Raw genomic sequence first — 19,353 nt, forward strand, 5'->3', positions numbered from 1 at the left:
CGGGGGTGTGTGCCGGAAGTTGCCTTCACTTCCGCCCATTTGGGCTACCCCTGACACTTCTGGGCTGCACGGTAGCTGCCGTGGCTGCAGGATGATGGAGACGGAGCGACTTGGTGAGGGGCAGCGGGTGAAAAGAAGGAGTAGACGGAGAATGACCCTTGACCCCTGACCTATGACCTTTCCCCCCGTAGTGCTACCTCCCCCGGATCCCCTGGACCTGCCCCTTCGGGCCGTGGAATTGGGATGCACAGGACGCTGGGAGCTGCTGAATGTGCCTGGGGCTCCAGAGAGCACCGTGAGTGACTATTGATCCTACCCTTGACCCTCATTGAGCTTAAAACTTCCTTCACCTTCCTCACATTAGGATCTAACTTGATGTGGCTCTCCTGTCCCTGGACATCTGTCATCCTGGCCAGGACTGGTGCTGGATAGAACCTAACCCAGTGGACCTGCGGTGGGTCAGAGCCCTTGAAAGAACAGAGCAGGGAGCCCTGGGGATACCTTAGCTCTGAGAACTGCTCTTTCAAATGTCTTTTCTCCTTGGAGTCCTCTTCTGTCTCCAAGCACCAAGACCCTTGTTGGTGGTGGTTGAGATGCTAGCCTTTGAGCACCTGGCTCTTCCTTTTTAGGTCTGGGACCCCTTTTCCTAAGACTAGGGATTCTCAAATTTCAGTGTGCCTTATGATTAGTCGGGGAGCTTTTAAACTACAAAGTCTTAGGTCCATCCCTGAGAATTTGAAATTCAAAATCTGTGTTATTAACCAGCACCCCAGGTAATTCAGTTGCAGGTCGTTTGTCCTGACAAATAAAGCAGAATGACCTTTGGAAAATACTGCTTCAGCCCGATTGTCCTAGTCTGCCTGGAACATATACCATTTCTAATCTAAACACCAATCTCATTACTTTCTCTTTTGTCTGTGGCCTACTCTGTTTTCTTCCCTAAATGCCTCTCACCCTGCCCTTGTTCCAGCTTCCCCACGGCCTCCCTCCCTGTGCCCCAGATCTGCAGCAAGAAGCAGAGCAGTTGTTTCTGTCATCTCCAGCCTGGCTGCCTCTACATGGTGTGGAGCACTCAGCCCGGTGAGGGGTCTAGAGAGGCCTGGCCTAGGGAGATGGGTCCCTAAAGGAAGCTGGGACATAGGAGAAAGAAGGCCTGAACATTACTTTCCTTCTGTCCAGAAAATGGCAGAGAAAGATGGATCCCTGGTCTCTCCTGGCCACACTGGGTGCCCCAGTCCCCTCCGATCTACAGGCCCAAAGACACCCAACCACAGGCCAGATACTGGGCTACAAGGAGGTAAGAGGTCAGGGGCCATGAGAAGCAGACTTGGGAGAAGGGATGGGGGTGAGAGGCAAGCTCAGCCTCACTGGTGCTCTGCTTTCTTGCTTCAGGTCCTGTTGGAGAATACAAACCTGTCGGCCACGACCTCCTTGTCTCTTCGCCGGCCACCAGGGCCCATCTCCCAGTCCCTGTGGGGGAATCCAACACAGTACCCTTTCTGGCCAGGTGACGTTAGTGGAAATGGGATAGTGGGAGAGGGATCCCTTAGTCTCCACCCCTCCTGTATCAGTCTTACCCCATGAATCCCTATTTGTCCAACCTCTCCCCAGGTGGAATGGATGAGCCCACCATAACAGATCTGAGCACTCGGGAGGAGGCTGAGGAGGAGATAGACTTTGAGAAAGGTGAGGTGGTAGCAGGATGGCCCTGTGGGAGATAGGGCTCTGAGTCTGGGCCCTGAGGAAGAGAGGCCCAGGCCTATCACCAGGTCCTTGCAAGGCCTTCCATGCCTTTGACAAATTAGGGAAAGGTTCCCCTTCTATAACAACCTTTACGGTCAGCTGTTGGAAAACTGTAACAATAAATATCCCCATCTACGACGTCTACGCTGTGAATGTCCTTTAGGTTCACGTAACGTACAACTTGTACAACAGTGTGCAGTGGCCCCGATTCTCTTTCTCTGTCCCTGTCTTCCAGATCTTCTTACTGTTCCACCTGGTTTCAAGAAAGGCGTGGACTTTGCACCAAAGGGTGAGTTGAGGTTTGGGATGGGGGCACAAGGGAAGTGGTACCCCTCTTCTTCAGAATAGACGTGGACATGACCAGGTCTCTGTCTTTGCTTTGCTCCTCAGATCACCAAGCTCCAGCTCCTGGGTTGCTCAGCCTCAGCCGTCTGCTGGAGCCCCTGGATTTGGGCGGGGGTGATGAGGATGAGAGTGAGGCTGTGGGACAGCCCAGAGGTCCCAGAGGGGACACTGTTTCAGCCTCTCCCTGCAGTGCTCCCTTGGCCCGAGCAAGCAGCTTGGAGGACCTAGTGTTGAAGGTTGGTAGTTCCTTGCGGTTGAAACAGGAAAGAAGGAGCCTTGCCAGACAGGGTGGGCTGGCTTCGTTGGGTCCAAGGGGATGACTGGAGCATCTTTTGGAGGAGTGGTAACAGAGTTCTCTGGCCCTGTCTTTGTCACCTCTACCCTGGACTTTTCCAGGAAGCGTCCACAGCTGTAGCCCCCCCAGAGCCTTCCAAGCCCCTACCTCAGGAGCAGTGGGCTGTCCCTGTGGATGTCACCTCCCCTGTTGGTGATTTCTACCGCCTCATTCCCCAGCCAGCCTTCCAGGTAGTGTAACCCAGTCCTCATGTGCTCCCTCACCTCCTCCCAGCCCACTCCCTTGTGTCCTTTCCCCACCAGACCGCCACATGTCTCCATGGGACCTCAGTCCCAGCCTCGCCTCACTCTGGCCTTTTCCCCACTGTCCTGATTGCTCCATGAGCCAGAGGTAGGAAGACCCCTCTCCCTTCTTCAGCCCCCATCTCTTTCTTTTTCCCACAGTGGGCATTTGAACCAGATGTGTTTCAGAAACAGGCCATCCTGCACTTGGAACGGCACGACTCAGTCTTTGTTGCGGCTCACACATCCGCAGGGAAGACAGTTGTGGCTGAATACGCCATTGCCCTTGCCCAGAAACACATGACGCGGTACAGGTCCCCTCCCCAGCCTCCCCCTTTATCAGCCAGCCCTGCTCTCTCCTGCATCGTTTCTAAGTCTCATTTCTTCTCCACCTCCCTACCTCATCGTTTAGATGCGAGGTTGGGGGGAGAAATTGACACGGGCGCAGAGGGAAATGAGATGTGGCGAGAGAGGTTAGCAGAATGACCTGTGTTAGCTGAGGGATGGATTAAGAGACAGTTTTTCTGGGGTCACACCATGAAGGGGTATGTGAGGGAAGTACACGTGAAGAAATGGGGCACCTGAGCTCTGTGGGGCACCTCTGGGAAGGCTCAGGGTAGGAGAAGAGGTGCTGCCCATGGGTCTGCGTGGAGGGACTGGCTAACTTCACGCCTTCTTCCCAGCACCATCTATACTTCGCCCATCAAGGCCCTGAGCAACCAGAAGTTCCGAGACTTCCGAAACACATTTGGGGATGTAGGACTGCTCACGGGGGACGTGCAGCTGCACCCAGAGGCCTCTTGCCTCATTATGACAACAGAGATCCTTCGGTAAGAGATGGGCACTCAACACGGGTGGACTTTTGGTCAGGAAGGTGAGGCTGCTCTGGAGAGCATGTTGGCTGAGTTGAGGGTGGAGACAGGAGCCACGTGGGAGTCGGCCTACCACCTCTTTCCTCCAGCTCCATGCTGTACAGCGGCTCGGATGTCATACGGGATCTGGAGTGGGTCATCTTTGATGAGGTTCACTACATCAACGATGCTGAGGTAAGAGGAACAGGGTCCCCAGATCCTGGGGGACCAGGTCAGCAGCTCCTTTACTGCACATAGCCTGTGAACCTCGCTGCCTTTTTTGCCTGGAAGTGGAACCCTGTGCTACTTCCCTGGGGGCAGAAGGGCAGCCCCCTCTGAGCTGCTGGTAACTTGTCTTCCTTTCCTGTGCATAGCGTGGGGTTGTGTGGGAGGAGGTGCTGATCATGCTCCCTGACCACGTTTCCATCATCCTTCTGAGTGCTACTGTCCCCAATGCCCTTGAATTTGCTGACTGGATCGGGTAAGATGCGTGTCCTGGGTACCTTGGGTGAAGGGGGCTGTAGCATTTGTTGGGTGGGGTCGGGGGGTGAAGACTGTCACAGCAGGGAGAGTGGTCAGGCCTTGGGGGTGCAGATGAGAAAGGGGTGCAGCTGGGGAACATGTCCAGCTCTGGAGGCTATGGGATCCCACTTGGGTCCACATCACGTTGCATGTTGAGAGGTAGGATGATGGGGCCTTCCAATCCAGCTCCCAGAAAAGACTGGCTAAAGCCACAGGGGGACAGTGGTGGGGATGTAGGCTCTTGCCCGCACGCCCACCCCCGCCCTGCTGCCTCCTTCCCACTCAGGCGGCTGAAGCGTCGCCAGATCTACGTCATCAGCACTGTTGCTCGCCCTGTCCCCCTGGAGCATTATCTCTTCACGGGCAACAGTCCCAAGACCCAGGGGGAGCTCTTCCTGCTGCTGGACTCGCGGGGTGCCTTCCACACGAAGGGGTAAGCCGGGGACGGGGCAGAGTCCAGGCTGCCCGCCGGGTGTGACTGTGATTGCCGCCCCTCCCCTGCCCCAGGTACTACGCGGCTGTGGAGGCCAAGAAGGAGCGGATGAGCAAACACGCCCAGACCTTTGGGGCCAAGCAGCCCACGCATCAGGGGGGGCCCGCACAGGTGAGAACTGGTGGGCTGTGTACCTGCCACCACCTGATTCTGCCATCTTTCTCCCCTCGTCCTCCCAGGCTTTGGAGTTGAGCTCTGAGCGCAGCCTGATTTGACTCTGCTCTGCCTTCCCCCACTTCGGTCCCCACTGGTTCAGGGACTCAGTCTCACTCCCTCCTCCCCCAGGACCGTGGCGTGTACCTGTCCCTCCTGGCCTCCCTCCGTACCTGTGCGCAGCTGCCCGTAGTGGTGTTCACCTTCTCCCGGGGCCGCTGTGACGAGCAGGCCTCGGGCCTCACCTCCCTGGACCTCACCACAAGTTCAGAGAAGAGTGAGATTCACCTCTTCCTGCAGCGCTGCCTCGCTCGCCTCCGAGGCTCTGACCGCCAGCTGCCCCAGGTGTGGAGCAGGGACTCGGAGACTATGGGGGATCGGGTGTTCCACAACCCCATCCCTGACCCTGGGCCTCGGCCACCCATAGGTCCTGCACATGTCCGAGCTCTTGCACCGCGGCCTGGGCGTGCACCACAGTGGCATCCTGCCCATCCTTAAGGAGATCGTGGAGATGCTGTTCAGCCGCGGCCTGGTCAAGGTGCGCAAGCTGGTGGGAGAGGGACACCCCAGGGCATTTTCTGCCCCCTTAGGGGCTGCCCAGTTGGTGGAGGGACAGGCTTTTAGGCAGGACAATGCAGTGGTTACCAACCTGGGCTCTGGATCTAGACTGCCTGGGTGTGAATCCCAGCTCTGTCACTTACTCACTGTGACCTGGGGCAAATTACTTCAATCTCCCTGAACTTTAGGTTTCCGTTCTTAAAATGGAGACACATAAGATATTAACAGGCAGTAGTCAGAAGAGGAACCAAAAAAGCTAACTAACAAGCATATGTCATCATCAGTCACGAGAAAAATGCAAATTGAAATACTCCCAAGAGAGAACTTTACAGCTATTAGATGGTAAAATTTAGGAAACTGGCTAATGCCAAGTGTTACTCGAGACATAGGAGACTACAGGACTACAGGAACCCTATACAGGTGTGGCCAGTCTGACGTGGCACTCTTGAGGCAAAAACAAGTATAGCATACTCTTTATCCCTAAATTCCATTCCTGAGTGTAAATCATAAAGAAATTCTCACCCTGGTCAAGGGGGGAACATGTCTGCTCTTGCCTTTTTGGCTATAATCCTGTGGCAGGGTGTTGGGGTACCAAGGTGCCCTTCACTGGGAGAGTAGGTAGGCCCCACAAAGTGTTCTGCAGCAATGGATCTGATGTAACCACGGGAACATGGGTGGATGTTGAAAACACTACATGGCAGAAAAGAAGAAAACAGGAGATACGTAATTGCCTTTACTGCAAGTTGTAAATTACACACAAAACAAGACATGTTTTATGAAACACGTTAACACAAAAAGATATTCATTAAATACACTGGGATGATTGATAGTGGGAGGGCAGAAGTGGGATATGGGGGTAAAAGGAAAAAAATAGGCAGCTAAATAAATAAACTGAGGAAAACAATGGTACCTACTCTGCAGATTTGCCTTGAGGGTTAAATAAGGTCCTGTGAGTTAACCATCTGGGACCGTGCCTGGGGTCTACTCAGCCTTGGCTACAAAGTGAGGTGGGCTTGGCCAGGGCTGGGCTTTGGTCTGCAGGCGGCTCCCTTGCTGACTCTCTTTTCCCCGTCCCAGGTCTTGTTTGCCACAGAGACCTTTGCCATGGGTGTAAATATGCCAGCCCGAACGGTGGTGTTTGACTCCATGCGCAAGCACGATGGCTCCACCTTCCGGGACCTGCTCCCTGGGGAGTACGTGCAGATGGCAGGTCGGGCAGGGCGCAGGGGCCTGGACCCCACGGGCACTGTCATCCTGCTCTGCAAGGGCCGCGTGCCCGAGATGGCGGATCTGCACCGCATGATGATGGTGAGCTACTGGGGCAGTGCGAAGCCGAGCCGACTTGGTGCACCTGCTGGATTCTCTCTCTTCCAACTCTCTTCTCCCCTCCTTTCTACTTCTTTCCTTTTGCCTGGGAGAGCCAGGGTAAGAGTGAGCAAATCCAAGGATGACACTGGATCTTGTCTCCTCTGGTCTTTCTTTACTGTGAATATGGAACTAGACAGGACCTTGGGGAGTCTATTTATTTAGTTTCGCTCCCTTGTTTTGCAGAGGGGAGCAAGCAGTTTGTCTAGGGTCCTGTGCTTGTGGAGCTGGGAGTGGAGCTGCTGGGAGTGGAGGGAGCTGAGCAGCGGGACCCCCTGGGTCTCACTGCCCTCTCTGACCCGGCCCAGGGGAAGCCGTCCCAGCTGCAGTCCCAGTTCCGCCTCACGTACACCATGATCCTCAACCTGCTGCGGGTGGACGCTCTCAGGGTGGAAGACATGATGAAGAGGAGCTTCTCTGAGTTTCCATCCCGCAAGGACAGCAAGGTGAGTAGAGGGTGACCAGGATACCGTGCAGGATGTAGGACAAGGAAGCCAGGCTGGGAGCAGGTGGGCATCTGGAGGCCCCAGCAGGTGACTATGGGGGAGGTGGCAGGCTGGGCCTGGAGACTATTGTTTCATACCCACCCTGGTTTCTGCCCAGGCCCATGAACAGGCTCTGGCTGAACTGACCAAGAGGCTGGAGGCCTTGGAGGAGCCTGACATGACTGGCCAGCTCGTTGACCTGCCTGAGTATTACAGCTGGGGGGAGGAACTGACAGAGACCCGGAGCCTGATCCAGGTTAGTGTGTGTGTGTTGGGGGGTGGGGGTGATGGAGGCGGGGAGGAAGGGAGTGTGACACCTTGGGTACTCCTGAACCTAGTCCCAGTGTCTCTGTGACATTCGTCCCTTATCCCTGTTGTTCACGCCCCTGCTCTTCAGCGACGCATCATGGACTCTGTGAATGGGCTGAAGTCTCTCTCCGCGGGAAGGGTGGTGGTCGTGAAGAGTCAGGAGCATCACAATGCGCTGGGTGTGATCCTTCAGGTAAGAGCAATGGTAATACTGGCGGACTCTGCATGGCTCTTCCATGATCCCTGCCTGAGGGTGGGGATCTGGTCTCTCCCTCCAATGTCCACTCTTCACATTGCCCTGTCCTGGCCTCCCCAACCTGCCCTAGGTCTCTTCAAATTCCACCAGCAGAGTATTCACAACTCTGGTCTTGTGTGAGAAACCTGTGTCTGAGGACCCACAGGAGAGGGGGCCGGCCTCCCCTGATGTGCCCTATCCAGATGACCTTGTAGGATTCAAGCTGTTCCTGCCTGAAGGTGAGAGTGGGCAGATGGCTGGGTTCCTGACAGCAGTGCAGGCAGGATGCCAGGGCCGTAGTGAGGTTTGACCCTGCTCTCCCCTCTTTACAGGGCCCTGCGACCACACCGTGGCCAAGCTCCAGGCAGGAGATGTGGCTGCCATCACCACCAAGGTGCTCCGGGTGAATGGGGAGAAGATCTTGGAGGACTTCAGCAGGAGGCAGCAACCAAAATTCAAGTCAGAGATGCTGGGGAGAGACCATGTTCGGGGGTGGGGAGGTGGGGTCGGGGCAGCTCCCCCAGCCTGAGGGGGTTCCTCTGGAAGAGAAGCCTCTGCCCCAGGTCTCAGGTCCTGCTCCTTCCTCAGGAAGGATCCTCCCTCTGCGCCCGTGACAACTGCTGTTCAGGAACTGCTACGTCTGGCTCAGGCCTACCCAGCAGGACCCTCTACCCTTGACCCTGTCAATGACCTGCAGCTCAAGGATGTGTCAGTGGTAGAGGGGGGCCTCCGGGCCCGGAAGCTGGAGGAGCTGATCCGGGGGGCTCAGTGTGTGCACAGTCCCCGTTTCCCTGCCCAGGTAGGTACTGGATGCCGGCTCCCAAGCTAGGAGGGGAACGTTTCCTCTGGTTCTCTGTTGACTGGCCACCCCCGTCTCAGCCCTTGTCCTCAGTACACCCCTGCTGAGGGCGAGGAGCAGGCTAACATGCTCCTGCCGGTGGCTCCCTGTAGTACCTGAAGCTGCGAGAGCGAATGCAGATACAGAAGGAGATGGAGCGGCTGCGCTTCCTGCTGTCGGATCAGTCCCTGCTGCTGCTCCCCGAGTACCACCAGCGAGTAGAGGTGGGAGGACGGGGATGGCGCTGGGGGGCTCGTGAAGAAGAGGTCAGCAGGCTCCCAACACCCACCATCCTTCGTCCAGGTGCTCCGAACTCTGGGGTACGTAGACGAGGCGGGCACCGTGAAGCTGGCAGGGCGGGTGGCTTGTGCCATGAGCAGCCATGAGCTGCTTCTCACCGAGCTCATGTTCGACAATGCGCTGAGCGCCCTGCGGCCCGAGGAAATTGCAGCCCTGCTCTCTGGCCTGGTCTGCCAGAGCCCTGGCGACCCTGGGGATCAGCTCCCCAGCACCCTCAAACAGGTATGGGACACCTATCCCCTCTCCCTCCCTCAGCGGTGGCACTCCCAGTCCCCACCGCCATGTATTCCCCACGTGCCCCATCCAGCCCTGGGAGTGCCCCTAAGAGCCGGAATTCCTTCTGGAGCCGGGCCTCCCCTGCTCTGGAGCAGGAAGGTTGAGCTTAACCTCTCCTCTTCTATCTGCAGGGGGTGGAATGTGTCCAAGCTGTGGCCAAGCGGATTGGTGAGGTCCAAGTGGCCTGTGGCCTGAACCAGACAGTGGAGGAATTTGTGGGGGAGCTGAATTTTGGGCTGGTTGAGGTTGTGTACGAGTGGGCCCGGGGCATGGTGAGTAGCTGGGGTTTGGAGCTTTGTAGAAGGCCGGTTGGGGAGAGGTGACCCGGGCTGACTATTCAGTCCCCACCCTGCTTCCCCTACAGCCCTTCTCTGAGTTGGCGGGGCTCTCAGGGACCCCCGAGGGCCTGGTGGTCCGCTGCATCCAGCGCCTGGCCGAGATGTGTCGCTCACTTCGGGGGGCAGCCCGCCTGGTAGGCGAGCCTGTGCTAGGTGCCAAGATGGAGACGGCGGCCACCCTGCTACGGAGGGACATCGTCTTCGCGGCCAGCCTCTACACTCAGTGAATGACCCCTGTGTAAAATGTAACAATAAAACAGCAAACCACCTGTGTGAACCTGAGGTGTTGGGCAGGGATGACTCAGCTCAAAAGACACAGCAGGGAGAACCACCTAGAAATATGCCTTTATCTATGCACACAGAAACAGGACCAGCCCCTGAGAAGCATCAGTCCTTTGGGGAGGGTGTCTTGGGGGGTGACAGGAGGTCCTGGGTCATGGCTTCGACATACCATGTAGGCAGAAAGGCATGCGGTGCATCTCGATGTTCAGACACTGTGACTGGGCCACCAGGCTCCCAGGAGAAGAGGTAGACGAGTCTAGGGGGCAGGTGGAGTCATGAGTTGAGGACTGGAGGCTGAGCTTCAGGGACCCAGAGGGGAGGGGCAGAGCTGAAGGCCTCACCTGGGGTCGTCCTGGACAACTGTGTTCTGGGCAAAGCTAAGGAAGGCAGCACAGAAGTTCATGCACACTGAGGGATTCCAGCCATCACGGTCATTCTGGAGTGGGACCAGGAGGCAGAAGACTGGCAGTGAGGGAGAGGGTGGGAAAAGGGGAAGGTGCACTGCAGCCCTGGACACCGGACCTGTGGTCTTGGCTCAGGGGAGTATGGGCAGGAGCTGTGACACCATTGCCTTACCCTGACGTATTCAAACATCTCCATGGTAGGAAAGGTCTTGAGGGAACAGACGAAACCCTCTGGGTTACGGAAACCAGCAATGACATTTGGGACCCCCGGAAGGAATGACTGAGCCCACCATTTCAGGAGCTTGTGTCTGTCAGGAAAGGCAAGGGGTCAGTGGGACTTCTCCAGCCTCATCCAAGTCCCTTTCCCAGCTGTCAGTTCTAGGCTCTTGTCCACCCCACCCCTCATCCTGAACCTGTAGAAGCTCTTCCATTGGCCAGGGCTGTGCATTTCCTTGGAGGTCTTGAGCTCCACATAGCAGGTGGGGGGCTGCATGGATGGGGCCTGGGGGTCTATGCAGTCTACCTCCCCAGAGAAGAGCAGTGGATGGTTCCCCAGGCGGCTGCGTAGCACAGAGCAGAAGGCCACGTTGGTGTTAACCTCCCCAGAGGGGTCTGGGGAGCCTCCGGGTTTGTCTGCATAAGAAGAGAAACAGCAGCAGGGCTGGGGGTTCTCAATCTCTGGGGAAAGGGGAGGGCGTTTCAGAGCCAGGACAACTCTCACCTGCACACATGTACTGCTCGAACTTGTACCCCATGTACATAAGCTCCCGGAGGAGAGGTGGCCGGGTAAGCCTCCGAACCCGAGCAGCCGGCGTCTCTACCTCACTCAGGTACAGTGTCCCCTGGAACCGGGAGGCTGCCAGCTGCCAGCCCTCCTGCCGCTCATATGGTGTTGTCAGCAATTTTGTCAGGTGCCCCCGCCATGTCACTATGGCCCCTGGGCGCCAGTCTGGACTCCTGAAAGGGAGGAATTAGGGGCTGAAGATCTGACACAAGCATTAGTGCAGATGGCTCCCCCAAAGAATAGCCTAAGTTCCTTCTAAGGATTGAGCTAACTCCAGCTTTGGCTCTCCCAGTTTTAGAGGGCAGGTGCAGGTCTCTAGATCTACTTGTGTGCTATGCTTTGCTCACCCCTCCAGCTGGCCTCGGTGCTCCAGGAGCCAGCGTAGCAGGTGGTCCAGCCTCTCTTGGACCTCCTCGTCCCGGGGCTGGTATCGATCTGGGTATCCGTCTCTGAGGTCAAAGTTGGGTCCTTGTCCATTGGTGGGGGGTGGGCTGTAGTAGCGCAAGGCTCGAGCATCTCCATGGTACTGGCGTTGTGCATCCAGGGAGAAGCAGCCCAGTTCAGAAGGGCGCCGGTAGAAAGGAAAGGGTCCAGAGTAGAGGGCAGGGTCTGTGGGCAGCGAGGGTGCTGGGCGGGGGACTTTGTTCCGAGGCTCAGCTACCTCTATTTTTCCAGCTCCTCTCTTGGTCCCTCTGGGCTCCATGAGGTCCTGAGAGGGGCTGGGTAAGTTCCCCTTTTACAGAGGAGGCCTGAGGAAGGGGGACTCCAGGTCAGGACTAAGTGAGACTCTTGATGGCCAGACTCTGGCCTTGAAACAACCAGGCCCCATCTCCTCAAACAGAACCACGGTCAGATGCACATCTCACCTTTTCCCTTGACCTATCTCCCCACCCCCAGGTCATCCAAACGCAGTGAGGTTAGAAAGGATGTTTGGGCTCAGATCAAGGATCTGGTTACCTCAAAGCCCGCCAACCTCGACTTCCACCTTCGCAGAGCTATGACGTCATGGCAGGTACGTCAGATGTGGGAGAGGGATGCCAAGGTGGTTTTCCAGCTTTCGATGACGCAATCATTCAGCGACAGTAGCAGGCAAACTCCTCTGGGGTGGGGGTGGGGGGGGTGGTCTGTGCGCTTTACACCAGCAGGTTGATCTCAACGTGGCCACCGGCGCCCCTCCTCACCGCCTGGGCGTCCCCGGACGTGAGTGCGCTCGGACGAAGCCAATCAGCGGCGGCCGTGGAGCCTCGGCCAATGCGGGTGGTGTTGGTATCCGCCTTGGCACCGCCCCTCCCAGCAAGGGCCCGCGATGACAAATCGACGCCTCTTTGGTCACCACGTCGTCTTACTAACACCGGGCTGACAGGTCTCCCAGGAGGGACGCCCAGGGAGCCCGTGCGTCACTGCTCTGCGCCGGAAGACTCTCTTTTCGTGTTCTCTTCTCTCAACAGCTACCTCTTCCCCGGTACAGTAAGATCCCGGGATATGAGCCGGAAGAGGCATCGCCTGGTCCCGGAGCCCTTTGGACTGAAGAGGCGGCGGGAACGAGGGGATGTAGAGGTCGATTCATTGCGGGGCGAATCAGGTAACCATGGCAACCCCGGGGCGAGGCTAAAGACCTCAGCTGGGAGCGGCCTCGCCTCCGGTAACCCTGTATGTTGGGACAGCAGCGCCTCCCAGAGTCGTACCCCCGCTTCCCTTCGCCCCAGTTCTCGTCTCAGTGGCTCGGTCTCTCCGCTCAGGGTCTGCGCGCGCGGCCGTCGCGGAGCTAGTGCGGCTGTTCCCACGAGTCCTGTTTGAGGATGCGCTACCGCCCATCGTGTTGAGGAGCCAGGTCTACAGCCTCGTGCCCGACCGAACTGTGGCTGACCTGCAGCTGGTGAGGGGCGTCAGAGCGACCGACGAAAAGCGCTTACTTGCCTCGAGAGCACTTCCGATGTTCCCTATCACTCACTCAGTCGGTCGGCCCGCTATTCTGCCATTCAGCAAGCGTTGGGTCTTTCTGGGCCAGACATTGTGCCAGGCACTGTGGTGCCAAGGAGAATGCTGCAGACCCTCCAGCAGTAGAGAGCATGCCAAATCATGATGGTGGAAGAGCGAAGCTTTTGGGGAAACTGCCTCACCGGGCATGGTTCGAGCCTACAGCGCTGGGAATGCAGGCAGGCGTCAGATTAGGACAGGCCTTGTACAACAGTGTTGTTTCCATCTTACGTTGAAAGCAATGAGCTGGCAGAGAATGTTAAACAGGAGAGGCAGCGGTGTGTTGCATGGATTGGAGGTAGTGAGATGAGGCAGGGAGATCAACCAGGAAGTTATTGCAGCTGAGGACTGGTGGAGGACTGGTGAAGGCCTGAATGAGGTCAGTGTAGTGGGAGGGAGAGGATGGGTGAGGGTGAGTGATGTGGAGAGTGGGAAGCGGGAGGAATCAAGGAAATTCTGAGATCTTCTGGATGACTGAGTGATTAGAGTAGAAGAATATTGAATTGTTTGTTGGGGGCAGATGATGTGTTTAATTTTGTTCAAGTTGAGTTGGAGGTGCTGCTGGAGCATGGAAAGGCAAATGTGCATTAGACAGCTGGAGAGAATTCAGGGTCAGTGATATAGAGGAATTTGAGCTGTGAGCAGTGGTTCAGTCTCTGGATGTGGGTGAGATCTATAGGAAGTGAGGAGTTTTACAAACTTTAGAAGATAATGAAAGCTATGGCGTTCTTTCTCTAGAAAAACGCATATATGTCCTATATATATGTGGTGTATGTATAATTTGGTGGGGAGGGGGTTGTTTCACAGATCCTCTGAGATCAAAGGTTTAACGACCCTAGGTTTGCAGTGAAAGATAACAGAGCCAAATCCCCAATGCTGGGAGATAAAAAACTTAAGGCAGTCTTTCTCAAAGTATGTCTTTAGTTCTACCTGTACCAGAACCACCAGGACTACTTATTCAAAAATACCTGGGATTCACTCTATGCTCATGAATGAAGATTTCTTGGGCAGGACCTGGGAATCTACATTTTTAAGCTGCTGCCCCAGGTAATTCTTACTGGGCCTTAAAATTTGAGATCCACTGATACAAGGGGAAAACAGAGAAAGACAAGTCTGTGAAAGAGGCTGAGAAGGAATTGTCATTAGGAGGAACCCAGGAAGAGGCCTATTGAGAAAGGAGAAATTTTCAAGAAGGTGGAGTAGTTGGCCGTGTTAGCATCTGTGATTCAAGGCAGTGGTATGTGAAGAGGTCAAGTAAAATAATACCCAATTGGATTTAGCAGATAGCAGGTTATTATGACAACCTGTCAGGAAGAAAAGAGGGAAGAAAAGGAAGATGGGGACTTGCTCCAGTCTCTTAAGGAAGCGAGTCAGAACCACTCCTTAGAGTATTTGGTTGTTTTTAACCTCCTGGTGTTAGCCTAAATTTTAGGAAAGCTTTAAAAGTTGCACAACAGAAAATATAAACACAAAATTTAAAAGAATGTTTATAAAGGAAATACCTACTTAACCATCACCCAAGTCAGACTGTAGGACACGGCCACAGCCTGCATATATTGTTCTCTGATCAAAATGCCTTATGTCCCAGGAGGTAACATACCTGACTGGTATGAAAATGTTTCCCTTGATTTTCTTTATACCATCTATGTGTTTATCCATAAACAACATGCTTAGTTTTACCCACTTTTGAACTTGATTATAAACAAAATCATACCGTATGTGTTGGTTTATATCTTGTTTCATTAGATGAATATTTTTGAGATTCATCCAGATTGTTGCATGTAGCTATAGTTAATTTCATTTTCATACACTTCCCTTTTATGAATGTACCCTTTTCTGTCCATTCTGGTGGAAGAAATTATGTTTGCTAGGAATTTGTCAATTTCATCTAAATATTCAAATTTATTGCTGTAAGGTTTATAATCTCATTTTATTGTCTGTAGAATCAGCAGAAAAGATCCTTTTTTCATTTTCTATATTGGTCATCTGTGCTTTTTCTAGGCTCCCCCATCCATTTTTCTCTGTCAGTCTCACCAGGGTTTCCCAGTTTTAATAGTCTTTCAAAGAATTAACTTTTAGCTTTGCTGCTGTCTCTTGTATGCACGTATTCTGTTTCATTCATGTTTCCTCTGTGCTGTTGGGTTTATCTTACTTTTTTTTTTCCCATTAATTTTCATCCTCTATTCTTTTCTAACAGATGGGTGTCAGGCTGTAGTTTCCCCCTAAGTATTGACATATGTCTATGTCAGTACCTATATCTGTATCTACCAAGTTTTAGTATGTTTTCATCAGCTTCTAATTTCCTTTGTGATTTTTTTTTCTTTGACTCATTGGGTTGATTAGAAGTGTATAACTTACTTTCTAACCATTTTCTTATTACCTTATTGTTACCAATTTCTGGCTTAAATGATATTGTGACCAGAGAACAGACACGATATTATGATTTTAGTCATTCGAAACTTACTGAGATGTGCTTAGTGCAATATAGTCAGTTTTGCTAAATATTCTATGTATATTTGAAAAGAATATGTATTATTCAGTTATTAATTTCTTAGTAACTAAAATTATTATTGAAATCTTTTATTTTCCCACTGATCACTGTATCGTCTGTTTGTTCTATGAGTTTATGCAAGTTGGATTAATGTACTTTTGTGATTGTGGATTTGTTATTGGTACTTCAGATATTTCCCACACCTCATTATTGCTTTTCTTTCTTTCTGGGACTCCAACTAAACATAAAGTGGATCATCTCTTTGTATCCTTTAAGTCTCTTAGCCTCTTGTCTGCATTTTCAGTGTTTTTGACTACCTTTATCATATTCTGGTTGGTTTTTAAAAAATCTGTTTTCCAGATTAATAGCTTTTTATTTAGCCGTGCCTTAATCTACTAAACCCATTCATTGAGTTCTTAATTGCACCTGCTTTATTTTTGAGTTCTAGAATTTCTACTGAGATGTCTTTGAAGTCCATTATGTCAATTTTTATAATCTCGTGCTGAAATTTTCCATCTTGGCTTTTATTTATTTTAGCATTATAAGCATAGTTTTTTAAAAAAAGCCTGTCTTTGGTAATTTCACTATACCATGTCTTTTTAGGTTTGTTTCTATTGTCTGTTTCTTTTTTGAGTTTTGTTTCCTTGTGCCCAGTTAATTTTGACTATGTGTTGGATGGATTTGCCTAAATCACCAAATGCACTCCGTGTCCCAATTTCTTCTGTGAGCTCTTGTTTTCACGTAGATATTATATTAGTCTGGTAATTCCTTATTACCTTGTGAGCTCTTTAATACTTAAACAATTTTAAAAATAATATTTTATCCAGAATTTTATGTAATTTTCAGCAAGTGAGTTGGTCTTACTATATTCCTGCAAATGGAAGTCCCAGTTTACTTTTGTTTTAAACATTTTCTCCCATATTCCTCCCCACCTTCCCCCACCCAAAATCTAGACTGTTCATTCCTTGAGGGCAGAGCCTGTGTCTTAATTGCTATTTTATCAGACAGATAACTGATGAGGTGAGTGGATGGAAAACTAATTGGAAAATGCTATTTGATAATCACCTGATTCTCTCCCCATAATTTTTCCTTTACTTAGGGAGAAACTCCCCAATGCTCGCAAACAAAATCTCCCTGCCCAGAAGTTTCCAAAGTATAGCAGAGCATCTTACCCTGATACCCTTCTTTTTATTCTCATCTCTCTGGAGATAGAAGGCACTTCAAGAGCAGGGGGAGATCAGAATCATCCAGCTAGGCTTCGACTTGGATGCCCAAGGAATTATCTTCACTGAGGACTACAGGACCAGAGTGCGTGTGACTGTGTTTATGTCACTGAGGCCAGGGGAGGGGGGTGCCGAGAAACTGGGGAATGCACATGTTAAAAAAAAGAGACAATTACCCCACCTCAAATCTTACTGAGAAGGCACGGGGCTCTGGTTAAGTATTAGTATGAGGAGGAGGAGTATGAGAGGGAGAAGGACTTGAGCAGAAGGGAAAACAGAGGAAGAGACATGTTGCCGTGGGTTCTGAGATTGGTGGAGGGTGAAAGTGGGGCCAGACCACATCTCTCACTTCTGGTTCCAGGTCCTCAAGGCTTGTGATGGGCGCCCCTATGCTGGCGCAGTGCAAAAGTTTCTGGCTTCGGTGCTTCCAGCCTGTAGCGACCTTAGCTTCCAGCAGGACCAAATGACACAGACCTTTGGCTTCAGGGACCCAGAAATCACGTGAGACCTGGGGAACCAACAGAATCAGGCATCTGGCCTATCCCTCCCTCCCTCCAGCTCTATCCAGCCTTGTCCCCTTCTTTTTGGTGAACTAAAGTTCAAATAAAATGACCTAACTTTATGTTCCCCCAAGAGAAGAGGCCTGTCTTACCTGGGGCCTTGGAAAGAGCCCTGAAGTAAAATTCAGGAGATCTGAGTGGCTAATCAGATACAAAGGGAGGTCTGACAGGAACCATAAAGGCCTGATGTGAATTGTGCTGAAACCAAGAAACTGGAGGATGGTAGGAGCTCTGATGCCCCGAAAGCATTCACATTCAAAAGAACAGCAACCAAACAAGGGCTAAGTAAGAATATCATTTCAGGAGCCTGTGTCTGGCTCAAGCTCCCTGCTTCGTAACCCATGGTAGACGTGAAAGCATTTTACACTCCTTTTCAGTACAATGTGGGAAGAGCTATGGTAAGGTCTGCGTAGGTAGTGGCAGGAGCCTTGTTTCTCCCCTGGTGGTGGGACTGAGTGCGTTGGGGCATGTAGTCAAGGAGGGCTTCCGAGAGAAGCTGTCTTAGTGAATGTGTAATAGTAACAGGAAAAGAAGGAGTTGGGGGAGGGCAGTCAGGGAGGAGAATGGAGCAAGCAAGGGCACGGGGCACTGAGCAGCATGGTGTGAGCAGAGAACTGCCCCAGGTGGGCTTCTCTTATTAAGTCTCCTGTGTGGGTACCCAGGCTTCTGGAGAATTAGTGTCCAAAGATGACCAGGTGAGGAGGAGAGAGGGTTCTTAGAGCCAATGCCTCATTTCTCCCGCCTCAGGCAGCTGGTGAATGCTGGAGTCCTCACTGTCCGAGATGCTGGAAGTTGGTGGTTAGCTGTGCCTGGAGCTGGGAGATTCATCAAGTATTTTGTTAAAGGTAGCCTGTCTGCAGCTAAAGCCCGCAGCCCCTCAAGAATGCCTTTTGGTGACTCCTCAGGCCTCCAGGCCTCACTCACCTTTCCCCTCTCCTGTGCCACCTCTCCTCCAGGGCGCCAGGCTGTCCTTGGCATGGTCCGGAAGGCCAAGTACCGGGAGTTACTCCTTTCGGAGCTCCTAGGCCGGCGGGTACCTGCTGCGGTGAGACTTGGCCTTGCCTACCACGTGCATGACCTCATTGGGGCCCAGCTGGTGGACTGGTGAGTCTCGCCCCCAGTGTCTGACAGATGACGGGTCCATGACCCAAAGGTTGGATTCCCCCCGACTCACTCTTCATTCACTAGTGAAGAAGCCTAGCTCCTCTCTCATTCTCTGGAACCCAGGCACCTCTGTGGCCGAGTTCTGAGTTCCCCCCAGACCCTGGGCCTAGGCATCTGGCTCCAGCCTTGTCTCTCTTGCAGCGTCTCCACCACTTCTGGAACCCTCCTCCGCCTGCCGGAGACGTGAGGATTCTGCTCGTCATGGCAACCTTCCCCAGAGTGGAGAGAGGGGGGCCCAGGAGTGCTGAGATGGGGTCACCTTGGGAAGGCTCGGGAGCCACGATGAGTGTTGGGCTTGCATCCGTGCAAAGGGTCAGATGTGACTGCTGCTGTTTACTTGGGGTTTAGGCAATGCTCCTTTGCCCTTTCACTGAAGTGGAACCAGAAACCGTGCCAAGGCCATGGCCGCTGCCTTTCATGCAGTGAGGTGCCGCTGCTCTGTCTTGAGATGGGAAGGAAGGGTTCCTGGGGAGGCTGGTGAAGGACAGCAGGGTTCTTCCCCTATATGTTGGCTTGAAACTGCCAAATAAAGTACTTCTGCCTGTGATATTTGCTGGATGTCTTTTGTTTAACATGACAGGTGTGTCCAGGTGCCTCATTTGGGGATAGAGGTAAAGCCAAACTTGGGCCTGAGCTTTGCCTCTTGGTTCAGAGAGTAAAAAAGGACACTGAGTTCAATTCCCCTCACGGGGTGGTGAGGGTGCGCCTGATCTCCTAAACCACAGAGTTTCTGTTAAAGCCTACAAAAAGCAAAAACTTCGCGTAGTTGTTTTTGTGGGGGTTATAGCGAGAGGCAGGTGTCTAAGTACCTTGCTTTGTTAAGACCGACAAAGGAGTCAAGTGGCTGCTTGCTGAGCCACATGGGCCCTCGTGCACCCACGTACGTGTATACGTGCTGTACTCGAGCATGTGTATGCTTACACACACCCAGATAGACCCAGTAGCGGGAGGTGCCCAGGAAACTGGGATGAAAGGGGTTAACAGGGAAGGACTGGCTATCTCTCTGTGCTGTGATTTCCTCAGACTCCCTCAGAGACCCAGGTGTCCCGGGTGCCCCCCCCCCCCAATACTGGGCCTGGGG

The 19,353-nt window shown here is 52.9% G+C and overlaps 3 protein-coding genes across 5 annotated transcripts; 2 read left to right on the top strand and 1 right to left on the bottom strand.

The window, feature by feature from the left end:
* The first annotated feature begins 8 nt into the window (after positions 1 to 8).
* Positions 9 to 9,656, top strand: SKIC2 (SKI2 subunit of superkiller complex). The gene is made up of 28 exons (XM_010978095.3): positions 9 to 113; positions 192 to 295; positions 971 to 1,080; positions 1,180 to 1,297; positions 1,393 to 1,507; positions 1,612 to 1,686; positions 1,979 to 2,032; positions 2,134 to 2,324; positions 2,485 to 2,613; positions 2,827 to 2,972; positions 3,348 to 3,494; positions 3,626 to 3,710; positions 3,890 to 3,996; positions 4,324 to 4,470; positions 4,545 to 4,641; positions 4,816 to 5,028; positions 5,111 to 5,221; positions 6,319 to 6,549; positions 6,915 to 7,052; positions 7,210 to 7,347; positions 7,489 to 7,593; positions 7,727 to 7,874; positions 7,968 to 8,094; positions 8,224 to 8,434; positions 8,587 to 8,697; positions 8,777 to 8,995; positions 9,181 to 9,321; positions 9,414 to 9,656. Exons 1-28 carry the CDS (start codon positions 92 to 94, stop codon positions 9,612 to 9,614), a joined length of 3,741 nt encoding a protein of 1,246 aa, XP_010976397.3. The 5' UTR covers positions 9 to 91; the 3' UTR covers positions 9,615 to 9,656.
* Positions 9,657 to 9,712: 56 nt separating this feature from the next.
* DXO (decapping exoribonuclease) lies at positions 9,713 to 12,057 on the bottom strand. 2 transcript variants are annotated; one of them, XR_004131233.2, is made up of 7 exons: positions 11,815 to 12,057; positions 11,205 to 11,606; positions 10,795 to 11,030; positions 10,487 to 10,706; positions 10,246 to 10,381; positions 10,011 to 10,131; positions 9,713 to 9,925 (listed from the first exon to the last, which is right to left on the bottom strand). XR_004131233.2 is itself a non-coding variant. In XM_010978096.3 (7 exons), exons 2-7 carry the CDS (start codon positions 11,558 to 11,560, stop codon positions 9,775 to 9,777), a joined length of 1,194 nt encoding a protein of 397 aa, XP_010976398.1. In that variant the 5' UTR covers positions 11,561 to 11,606; positions 11,815 to 12,051; the 3' UTR covers positions 9,713 to 9,774. The 2 variants fall into 2 exon arrangements, 1 of the variants encoding a protein (XP_010976398.1); XM_010978096.3 differs by having other exon boundaries at positions 10,011 to 10,105; positions 11,815 to 12,051.
* A 194-nt stretch (positions 12,058 to 12,251) lies between these two features.
* Positions 12,252 to 18,819, top strand: STK19 (serine/threonine kinase 19). 2 transcript variants are annotated; one of them, XM_031435014.2, is made up of 7 exons: positions 12,252 to 12,439; positions 12,597 to 12,733; positions 16,538 to 16,633; positions 16,910 to 17,049; positions 17,856 to 17,953; positions 18,065 to 18,212; positions 18,414 to 18,819. In XM_031435014.2, the coding sequence occupies exons 1-7, from the start codon at positions 12,340 to 12,342 to the stop codon at positions 18,457 to 18,459; spliced, it is 765 nt and encodes a 254-aa protein (XP_031290874.1). In that variant the 5' UTR covers positions 12,252 to 12,339; the 3' UTR covers positions 18,460 to 18,819. The 2 variants fall into 2 exon arrangements, with proteins under 2 accessions (XP_031290874.1, XP_010976401.1); XM_010978099.3 differs by lacking the exon at positions 16,538 to 16,633.
* The last annotated feature ends 534 nt before the right edge of the window (positions 18,820 to 19,353 follow it).

The sequence above is a fragment of the Camelus dromedarius genome, chromosome 19 (genome assembly GCF_036321535.1).
Source record: "Camelus dromedarius isolate mCamDro1 chromosome 19, mCamDro1.pat, whole genome shotgun sequence".
Taxonomy (NCBI): Eukaryota; Metazoa; Chordata; class Mammalia; order Artiodactyla; family Camelidae; genus Camelus; species Camelus dromedarius.

Coding starts and splice junctions, on each gene's coding strand:
- SKIC2 (XM_010978095.3), top strand. CDS start 92: ATGATGGAGACGGAGCGACTTG. Junction 1,687..1,978: donor GGAGATAGACTTTGAGAAAG/GTGAGGTGGTAG, acceptor CCTGTCTTCCAG/ATCTTCTTACTGTTCCACCT. Junction 3,495..3,625: donor ATGACAACAGAGATCCTTCG/GTAAGAGATGGG, acceptor TCTTTCCTCCAG/CTCCATGCTGTACAGCGGCT.
- DXO (XM_010978096.3), bottom strand. CDS start 11,560: ATGGAGCCCAGAGGGACCAAGAGAGGAGCTGGAAAAATAGAGGTAGCT. Junction 11,031..11,204: donor CACCGAGGCCAGCTGGAGGG/GTGAGCAAAGCA, acceptor CCTCCCTTTCAG/GAGTCCAGACTGGCGCCCAG. Junction 10,382..10,486: donor CAATGGAAGAGCTTCTACAG/GTTCAGGATGAG, acceptor CTTTCCTGACAG/ACACAAGCTCCTGAAATGGT.
- STK19 (XM_031435014.2), top strand. CDS start 12,340: ATGAGCCGGAAGAGGCATCGCCTGGTCCCGGAGCCCTTTGGACTGAAG. Junction 12,734..16,537: donor CTGTGGCTGACCTGCAGCTG/GTGAGGGGCGTC, acceptor CTCTGGAGATAG/AAGGCACTTCAAGAGCAGGG. Junction 16,634..16,909: donor CTGAGGACTACAGGACCAGA/GTGCGTGTGACT, acceptor TTCTGGTTCCAG/GTCCTCAAGGCTTGTGATGG.